Here is an 11,160-nt window from a genome sequence, read left to right on the forward strand (position 1 = left end):
CCTAACCAAACCTAACCAGTACTTCTTTGGGCTATGAAATAGTTGTTCACATTAGTCAAACCAAACATTCTTTTTGCACTAGCTTCGCGGCAACCGGCTTCACCTAACCCAACCACAGAGACGGCGATACAAGTAAAATTCACTTGTTTCGAAAGAAAACGCAGAAACCTGTCCTTCTGATATTGGATCCTTCTTTCATTTCATTAAAATGTATTAAAAATTTTTATTTAAAATTTGACTTCAAAACTTCTTATAAATCAAGCTTTCTATGGTGAAAAGGCATTTAAAACTTTCAAAGAGAGAGTTATAAGTTTTATTCTTATAGAGCAGCATGAAACGGTTTTTAAACGGCTATCCTTGCCTTTTTGTATAATACTTTTTATTTGTGCGGAAGTTGAAAGGTCAGTAAGGCATGCCGTAAGTGCCAGCAATAACAACTATATACCACAAAAACAACAACAACAACAACAACAAAGTAGAAGCCCCACATCGACAACGCCTTTGTGAACGAAACGTAATTTATTGGCAAGGCATTACTTTAATGACTGCAATGCGAAAAATATTGCCTCCAACTCACACTTACACAGGCACACACACACACACGTACGACAAATAAGGAAATTTGGATCTCTGCACGTATGTATGTATGTGTGCGGCTGCAAAAGAACGCAAGCAAACAAATCCTTTCATTGAAATCAATAAAAGTCCACACAGATTACAGCGATGGTGATGGCGATGTGATTGGCGTTGTTGTTGTTGTTTTTGTTCAGTGCGCCTAGATTGCTACTTCATACTGCTGCTGGTCAATTGCTGCCCATTGAAATCGGAGTGTTGTTTTCAGTCGTCGGCGGCGGCGGCAGTCTGATGTAGCGAATGGTCAATTCAAGCCAACTGGCGATGCGGAAAAGTTGTTATTGCTGTTGAAAGATTGTCTATTCATTTTGCTATTTATTTGTGGGGCTGCTTTTTTTTATTTCTTCGTTTAACACTCATTTGCTCACACACTTGCAACATATGACGCTATTGGTATTTGTTTGCGCAACGCTTAGCGAACTGCTATGGGTTGGTGGAGAGTGGGGGAAAAAGGCTTGACGCTTGGCGGCGAAGATGGCTTAGCTCAGTTGTTAGGAAATGAAAAAGACAAACAAAAGCATCGCCATCAGCCATAGGCATCACAGAAGAGAAAGCTGGTGGATGTGTGTGTGTGTGTGTGTGTGCGCGCGCGCTTCAATGACTGCGGTGAGCTATGACCCGGCGCGCAGTCGACGCCAAAGTCAACAAGCCAACACATTTTCTGCCTGCCCGTTGGCACCAAACGCCGATTGACGCGGCGATCGCACTTCAGCGTAACGGTAAAGCGTTGATGATGCGCGACGCTGCTGCACACAATATGTTGCATAATTTATCACAAAATCGCTTAATAGTTTCAGTTGGCGTGCGCGCAGTCAATGGCACAAGAGCAAGCAATCCTTTCTCCTGCTTTCAAGCGCTGACAACTGACGCTCTCTGCTGCTGCTCTCAATCGTCTGGGAAATTGTTGATGCAATAAATTTACTTTTACTTTAACTACGCCCACACACATGTGCTGGGCTCGCATAAATGTGTGTGTGTGTGCTGCCTCATACTAGTGGGCGTGTCACTGCGCCGACAAATTGATGAAAAAGGTCGCCTCGTCTGCTGGTCATTCGTACGCTGGCGGCATCGGCTGTGGTAGCTGGCAGAGGGGAGCATATGCAATTTATGTGCATACAATTGATTTAAACTGCTCGGCGTGCAGGGCACCGTTTTCACTTGCATCCAGTCAGCGCCAGTACATCAGCTCCGCCTCACTTATTTGCTATATTTTATTATTGCCTTTTTTACAACTACAACATACTATACAGTTTAATATTTTCCTTTCCCTGCTCTGTGTAGCAGCGGTGCAACTTTGATTGCCCTTAAAAATGCAACAAAGTTGCAGCAAAGTAAATAAAAGTCAATGAATCAGTGCAACTGGAAGTCAAACATGGAAAATGTAAAAAAAAAAAGTGTTGTGACATAAAATCAAAAGCAGTTCAACAGAGTGTAACAATAAAAGTTGTAAACAAAAGGTGGCTTACAATACAGCGCACTGCAAGAAAATATACTCTACTGTTTGTATATGTACTCGTATATACATATGTATGTACATACTTTCATACGTACATCCTAGGGTGGTCCTTTGAGTATCAACATTTAAGTCTGCATGGGGTAGCATTTTATTTTGCGCTGCATACAAAATAAAGACATCCACGAAAACTTCAAAATTTTTAGACAATTTTTAGGGGTTTGAAAAATTTTAAATCTGATAACTAGACAAATTATACTCGACCACAAATTTGTGTTTCTTGCTCATCGGGTGCCTCTATCGAATGCATTAGTCTGCAAAAAGTTCGTGGTTCCAGTTGCGAGGTAATTTAAAAATTTCTATGCAAAATACGACAAATGAAAGCTAACGAAATTCTCCATTAGCTGTATGTACATATTTTTTAGATGGACCTGAAAGATTCTGAGAAATTAATTAATCGTTACAGATTTTTTTTTATGAAAAAATTAAAAATATCCCAACTTTAGAAGGTAAAAAAATAAAAAATAAATTACAGAAAAAAATTTACACATCTGTAAGTTTAAAATTTTTTAAATTTTAATTTTCATCAGTAAAACAAAAAAATTGGAGATATTAATTAATTTCAAAGAAACTATCAGGACTACCGAAAAGTGATGCACATGCGGTTTATGGAGAATTTTGTTAGCTATCATTTGCCACATTTCATACTAAGACTCTTCAATTTCTTCATAAGATATACGGTAAATTTTGCAAATATCTCAACAACTTATTCATAGAAAAAAATTAACTAGATTTTCGGAATCAGCGATCAATTCTACATACATAGGTATTGGACAGTGGCAGCCGGTATGCATTCGTTGGAAAAATAATTAAAATTCCATTGAACGTCTTACCACCTTGTTTTAACGAACCAAAACTTGCTGAGTTATAGCTGGTTAAATTCCAAATTTTGGTCGATTTTTTGCGATTTAAAAATATTCAAAAATTATTTTAAAATTTTGATATTTTCATGGATGTCCTTATTTGGTACATACAACAAAATAAAGGAGTGCCTCATACAAAATTTAGATATTGATATGTTTTAGGACCACCCTAGTACATGTATACAAAGTAATAAAATGCCTATGTATGAATGTATCTTAAAATGCAAACAACAGTGTTCGTCCTTTACCGCGACTCACCCTTATTTCCGTTAGGGTCTCTCACGTAGCGACGAAGGCACCTATCAACGGCGGAATGTAGTCACAGCTAATGTTGACTATGTATATTTATGGTATTGTCACACTAAAGTGACAATGTTACCTATTCAAAACACACGCACGGACACATAAAAAGGGCAAAATTAGTAGACTGTGAAAAAAAGTTGTATATTTTTTGTTCCGTAAGGTTGTTGTCTAGAACTGAAACGGGAATTAAATCAAGTTTCTGTAGATTAGGGTATGTTAAAATGCTCTAGATAATATTGTGTACATTTTTCTCGAGTTTTTTAATCAGTTTTTTAATCAGTTTTTCCAAAACTGGCTTGAGAACTTGTATTTTTCTCAAAAACATATGAATTCAACTTATTACAAGCCATCTCTCTTGCCAGATGCTTACTCGGAAACCATTTTGAGAAAAACTTCAAATGAGTCAACACTGCAAAAAAAATATATATATATATTTATATGTGTGTTGCCAAGGAATTTTTGGATGAGACTTAATAAAAATATTGACTTGCTAGTATCGCAATCGTATGCTGCGAATGCCGATTTATACTAAAGCCAGCCTTTCGACATAGGCTATTTTTCCATACGAACACAGATATGGAACACGTAAGGATCCCTTTTTGTTATCTAATATTTGGATCATAAATCAAACTATCAAAAGAGATAATTTCAAAACCTGCAAATGCTTGCACAATTTTTAATTCCTCTCAACACAAGGAAGTTACCTTGTTTGGTGCTATAACCGTTATTCGTTTCTGTAGTAACTATAACCAAAAAATAATTAGGGGATTCACAAGACGTCATAAACTTCGTAGAGTGTTAAATTCGTAAAGGTTTTCAACGTTAAATAACGACCAAAATCTTTTTAGGACTTTGTAACTAAACGAAAATTTTTTCAAACTGATGGAAAATATATAACTACATTTACATTACATTGACAAATTTTACGACTTTGGCCTAAATATTACTATTACCAAGTCATCTATTGAGAGAAACATATTTAGTTGAAGTAACTAAACTATTTTCCCAGTGTATCAACTAAGAAATGTACGAAAAGTTCTGGAACCGAAAGCGATGCGCTAACAACCTTAAAAGATATTAGTCACATTTTACCTGACATTTTGTATCGTAATGGGCGAGCGAGTAAAGCTGTGTAGTAGCAAAAATCACTTGCCAAATAGTAGGCGTTACACAAGTGCAACATAACGGTTCACTCGCCGACATGATAGCACCACCGTCGAGTGCACATCACATAATAAATGTGGTAGGTGTCGCGCATTGGACAATATTGATGTCTTTAGATACTGCCACGACGTTGATGACAAAGAGGTGGCGCAAGTTGATGATGACAAGGCGATGGTGGTTAAGAAAATGGCTTTCAGTTGGAAGGAAATGAAGGAAGGACAATTGATGTTGGCAATATGTGGGTTTGTCATCTCGATATTGAATCATGAATGTACATACTATGTACAAACCAAACAGTTTCCAGTAAATACATAGAAGTTCGCTAACCACACAACAAATTATGGAATTGTATTATCTCGATTGGGGACACATGTTGGCGCGACGCGACGCTCCTAGAACGAAAGTATTCAATCAATTTATAGCTCAATACAATGACTAAGTTGTCGCAGAACGAGCTGCATTGTGTAACGAATTCAGCCTATATGTTGCCGGATTATTAGATTACAAAAAGGTGTTTGGTGTAGTTTCCTGCAATTATGAGGGTAAAATGATAAATAAATGTTATACAGTTATGAGCCCTAATAGTTTGCGAAAGAAGAAACCATAAGACTGTATATGGCAGCTAGATATACAGAAAACTGAAGGTGTACTTATAACAATTAAGAAAAATAATGTAAGATTTTGAATGTCAATGGTTACGTATTTGAGACCCTCCCAGCGGTAAGGTACTTAGGTGAGATGAAAGATGCTAGTCTAGACATTGGAACGTTTAGAAAAAAAAGTTGATATTGCTTTAGCCCGCTTAATGGCAAACAGAGGAAGTTCTAATCCGAACCGAAAGCAACACGAGACTACGACCGAACGCGTAAAAAACCTCACCCAATGGCAACAACAATAGGGAACAATGCCGCCGAATTGAACGAGGCTATAATCGGCAAAAATATTAAAGCAATTGCATTCAATTTCGTGTCACTCTTCTTGTCTACTACACAGAAAATCTGCGCGAACCACAGTCGGCAAAAAAATTCTGAACCACTTATCACAAATGTGGATGGGGGAATATGGAAATGGCATTACGGAAAATGTGTAAACGCTGTTACAATCACATACATATTGCATTTTAGAAGCGTGAAGGCCTAACCTGATGTATTATAAAGTATAAACTTTTCGAAGGGCATTGCCGAACGTACTCCATATTTTATAACTTTATGAAATAAAGCAACTGTTAAAATGAATCTAGTACTCGCTTTTCGCCATAAATAAGTCACACAGTATATTGTTATTGTTATATTGATTACTTAATTTTTAGTGTCAGTGATAGTAAGTTTCCCATCCTTTACAGTAAAATACATAATTATACTTATTAAATCAAAGTGTTAGCCACTCCCTTTCTGGCCAGTCTATAAGTACGTTGGGGGTTAATAATTCTTACTTAAACCCAAGTAAGTTTTGTTTGCACATATATATGTACATATGTATGTATGTATATTTATGAATACACTGTGGAAAAATGTTTCTTTCACTTTAATACTAACATAGAGTTTTTCTTCTCCCTAAATTATTTTCCCTTATACAGGTGTCGAGATATTATATAACCAAACGTTACAGGAGGCGTAGGTAATTGATGGGCAAGTGAACGTAGTTGCGTATTTTAGTCGGTTGAAACCAACGAGGAGTAACTGTGTAGCATCAAACATTTCCAAAAGTACCTCTATGGACAACGATTCCGCTTAGTTTGGACTCTTAACTTTAGAGTAGATAGAATTGGATACAATTTGGAGAGTAAAGATTCCCAATATGCCCGGAACTTTCTCAAAGGGTTGCACAATGGTCCGGGTGGAAGGCACAGTGGTTCTATTGCCTTGGTTTTCGGAAATCAAGAATTCTTATTCAGATGAGACAGCATAGTTCGGGTACAACATTCGAGTGGACGTAGCTGGTCCATTTTCCAATAGCAGACTGGCTTAGCAGTTATGGAAATCCTGAGAAAGTAATTATCCGCTATTACCTATGTACATACGTTTGTCTACTTTCTCGAAGTTTGGAATAAGTGGCGATGCGAGAAGTTATAACAAAGAAACTTCCAATATCCTAAAAGAAGAGATGAGAAAAATGCACGGCCAATGTAATTTTATTATGAGGGATAAGATGAAGGAGAGGTATGGTAAGGCAGTGAAATGCGCTGGTTCTAAAGAAGAAGAGTAAGTGCTGCAATACAATCCAATAAGAGAGCAAGCGTTCTCCACAAACATGCAGTGTAATTACGAAGTGTAGGGTAGAAGAACGTAGTGGCCAAACGCGAAGAAAGTTAAGAAAATCGTTGATTAAACCACAAAACCCCTAACTTTTCGAAGTGAAATGCTTTTTTTATTCGCACTACAAAAACATTGAAAATATACGATAATTGTTTGTCATAAATAAAAATTCAAAAAATTAACAGCAAGTCATTGCTTTCTCAAAGTTGCTCTTAATCATAACAAAATCGAATGCGCTACCAAACTGCATATTCCATATCTTCCTTATAAATCTTATTAAACGCTCGAAATGTTACCGAAACTTGATTGATTTTTTTAATATTGCACAAAGTTTGAAACTTGGATTTATACAGTTTTTATTAAATAATGAACTAAGATTTTATAGAAAAATAATTGAAATTAAATAATATTGAAATAGGTAGTCAAAACTTGTCAATATATGGGTGTCGTAGATCCTGATTTAAATTATTTTTACCGCATAAGGTCTGGTTAAAGAGCTAAAGGACTCGGAATCCCATTATCTAATTTAAAAAATTTTTATTTCGATTAAGTAGCTTTTTTTATGGAATTTTCATATTTTTTTGTTAGTGTATGTAGCACTTGAGTGCAAAGCTTTCGTGCGTTAACACAAATTGATTTAATAACTATACTCGTAGTAATATTATCTGGTGCATTAAGTGCTTGAGTAAGCCACACTGTTATTATTGTAATTTGTGACGCTTCACCATTTCCCGCTCACCCACTAGTAACTATTCACTAGTTTCCAAATTAATGCCTAATCGGCCTATAAGTACTTCAGTCAAGCCCCAATAGCTGACATTCGTAGTGTAGCAGCTGTTAAAAGAAAGAAAATAAAAAATAAAAAATGTTGCCAAAGTTCTTGCTGCAATCCTATCCAACGGAGAAGAACTTATTTTTGGTACCCAAATTCGCTTTGGGCGTCATTGGCTTCTATCCGCAGCTTGGCAAGTCTACACTGATGAACGCTTGGGCCTTATTCAACTTGATCATACTCGTCTATGGCTCCTATGCTGAGTTCGCCTTTGGCTTAAGCTTTCTCTCCACCGATGCAATGCGCGCCTTGGATGCACTCTGTCCAGTCGCTTCGAGTATCATGTCCGTCTTCAAAGTTTGTTTCATCTGGTGGCATCGTGCAGAGATCGAACGCCTTGTCCATCGTGTAGCGGAGTTGACTGCCGAGCAAAATAGTCCACGGAAATTGGATTGTAAACGCAAGTACTTTGCGAATGGAACGCGACTCTCTTCGTCGGTGTTACTTTTCGGTTTCCTTACGAGCACCTTGTACACCATACGCGCTGGCATTGTGAATTACTCGGCCTACGTGCGTGGAGATGAAATACCATTTGAGACGCCTTTCAAAATGATGTGAGTGTAGGAGTTCCGCTGGTGGTACAAAGTAGAATTGATTTATATTATTTTTTTCTTTTTCAGTTTTCCACAACCCCTCGTTTCGATGCCAATTTTTCCGTTAACTTTCACGCTGTCGCATTGGCATGGCTACATAACGGTTGCAGGTTTTGCTGGCGCTGATGGTTTATTTCTCTGCTTCTGCATGTATTTCGGTACACTTTTAAAGGCGCTCCAGTATGATCTCAGCGATTTGCTGGCTGACATTGACAGTGAGCAGGGGAGTAACCGCTATGCAGAGCGAGATATTGAGGAGGGTTTGAAAAAGCTCATTGCGCGTCACAATGAAATTGTCGATTTAATTAACCGATTCTCGGCGGTCATGGCGCTTATGACCTTGGGACAATTTGTGTCTTCGAGCCTCATTATTGGAACTTGCGTAGTGGATTTGTTGTTGGTATGATTATTGTCTCACTCAAAATGGAATAATTTTTAAATTAAGGAATCGAGTTTTAATATCTTTCTTGTAATATTTTCCTTTTTAATTGACAGTTCTCTGATTATGGAGTTTTCGTCTACGTCACCCATACTATGGCCGTTTCTACCGAACTCTTTCTTTATTGCATAGGCGGCACTGTGATCATTGAGTTTGTGAGTGAGATGGAATAAAATTATTAATTCTTTTTATAATGCCTCTTTTCTGGCTTTCATTTAGAGTTCTGAACTGGCCACCACGGTCTATAGCAGTAAATGGTACACGCATAGCGTACGAGTTCAGAGAATGGTACTCCTCATTATTATACGCGCTCAACGTAGCTTGGTGGTGAAAGTCCCGTTTTTTGCGCCATCCTTACCCACACTGACTTCGGTAAGTTACGTGCTTTAAAATTAAGAATATCCACTTCATTTCTTATCTATGCTATGGATAATTGACTTTTTTCTTTCTGATTATACAGATTCTACGTTTTACAGGCTCTTTGATCGCCTTAGTGAAGTCGATGATTTAAATTGCCTATATATAAAATATAAAATTCTCTAAGCCATGTTCAACAATTTTTATCGAGCTTGAATCTGTTTTGAATGAAAAACTATTGTGGAAAAGCAACAACAATTTTTTTGAATTTCTGTAATGAAAGAAAAGGAGGAATTTGCCGCTGGGATCTTGTTCTTCTGCACGTTTGGCTGAAAAACTTGGGCTTATAAATAAATAATTGACATTATCTGATGAAAAATTTATATTCATTCCATCTTGTACATTAACTTCGACAAAACAGGTCCTATACCAACGGATCTCTAGCCACAACCTTCCCAGGTGTGTCCGCCTTCTTCTCGCAACCGCATCGCAGTCGAAAAGAATTTGCAGAGGGTTCCAGCTGGCAGGTCGCAATAACGACATGAACCGTCTGCACTGATCCCCAGGGTATTTATATGGCGGACCACCGCAGCCTGCGGTGAACCGTTAGTAGTCCTGCTATAAACCTAAGTGGATTATTTAGTTTCCTAGATCTTTTGAAGTTGTAACTTCTAAGCAGTTCTTTCGCCTACCTTGGTCAAACATGTTCCCAAAAAAAAAGGGGTTCTACGAGAGTAGATTATCTCATCAATACCCCCAACCTGTCCATTACTATACTCGTTATTTCAGATATGCGAAAATAAGGGAGAAGGGTCCCACTACTTAAGACGGGGAAACCAGCCAACAAGGAGTGCCGCACCACCTGATAGCAATAATCTTGCTTGCGACTCCTTATGTACGTATCCCTTGAGCCCAGCCCAGACATTTACAGAGAGAAAAACCACCTATCAGCGTTGAACTTGTCGAAATTTTGCGACACATTGTGCCACTCGCGACTTTTTAGGCTACACACCACCACTGGTTGGATCTGGGAGTAATAGAAAATCTTTCCGATACCACACACCACACACACACCACAGAGCTTTTTACGGAAAATGTGAAGCGGAAGTTCTCTGAAGTAGCAAAAACGACAAATGATTAAACCATTTGTTGAATATCCTAGCAAGTTTTTAGGAATCCTTCACTTCCGCTCTTTCGCAGACATAGGCATCAGCAAAAAAAAATGCCATCAAATGTGCTGCTCCTAGGAAATTACGTGTCTCGTCATCGTCTTTTTATGCGATATAACAATTTATGAAATAGCACATTGATTTTCATCCGCCTACTTTTTATGGCTGCCCAAGCCATAAGCAACCAAACACATAGCCATCCCTCCCAAGCGGGCGCACATTTATCCGGCACAAACGGCGCTAACACACTTTGTAAGTACTCAGTGGTAATTTGCTTTGGGCATAACAAACTTACTCGTACTATCTAAGTATCAGCTTCACTCTCACACAAACACAAAAACATGAACGCATACAAATTTATGCCGACATAAGCACACGCCTTCGCAATATCGAATTTCAATCAATGCCACCAACAACGCTAAAAGTCACTCAAATGCGAAGAACGATTGCCGTTGTCGCATAACATCCGTCGTTTCCACGATGTACATATGTATATATTGGTATGTAGGTGCTATCGATCTCTGACATTGACTGTTGTTAAGGGTTTGTAGTAAGGCTGGATGCCAGAATTTTGGCGGAGACTGCATGTATGTGACTTGTTTGTAAAAGACAAGTAGGATAGCTAGAAGGCAAGGAAGTATTCGTCATTTGTTTTTTTTTTTGTATTCGTCCAACATGACAGCATAGTTATGTATTTGAATATATGTTTTTGTATGCCTATATCTCCACTAGTACGCAGGTGTGCAACGGGCTGCCGCCTATCTGTTGAGGTTTTCGCACCGCACCTTCCTGCATGTTGTTGCTTTTTTTTCTCGTAGTAAGGCGGCATCCTCGTTTTTAGAAAGGTCAGCGCATTAAATTGAATTGTGCTCAGCACTTTGGCAATTCGTTAGTCGAACGAACGCTACACTCAACCGGCATTTGGAAAGGCATTGCGCTCAGCACTATGACGGCAGTGCAATTGAATTTGGTTCGTCTGTCAATTTGCTCCAAATTTGGTTGTGGTGTAAAATGATTTCATTAAATACGTATGTACATA

General features: G+C 38.1%; 1 protein-coding gene across 1 annotated transcript; it reads left to right on the forward strand.

The window, feature by feature from the left end:
- The first annotated feature begins 7,596 nt into the window (after positions 1 to 7,596).
- Or24a (Odorant receptor 24a) lies at positions 7,597 to 9,106 on the forward strand. The gene is made up of 5 exons (XM_017627779.1): positions 7,597 to 8,117; positions 8,184 to 8,556; positions 8,652 to 8,750; positions 8,815 to 8,967; positions 9,056 to 9,106. Exons 1-5 carry the CDS (start codon positions 7,597 to 7,599, stop codon positions 9,104 to 9,106), a joined length of 1,197 nt encoding a protein of 398 aa, XP_017483268.1.
- The last annotated feature ends 2,054 nt before the right edge of the window (positions 9,107 to 11,160 follow it).

This window comes from Rhagoletis zephyria, unplaced genomic scaffold (genome assembly GCF_001687245.7).
Source record: "Rhagoletis zephyria isolate East Lansing unplaced genomic scaffold, Rhagoletis_zephyria_1.1 Rzeph_scaffold_05470, whole genome shotgun sequence".
NCBI classification, from domain to species: domain Eukaryota; kingdom Metazoa; phylum Arthropoda; class Insecta; order Diptera; family Tephritidae; genus Rhagoletis; species Rhagoletis zephyria.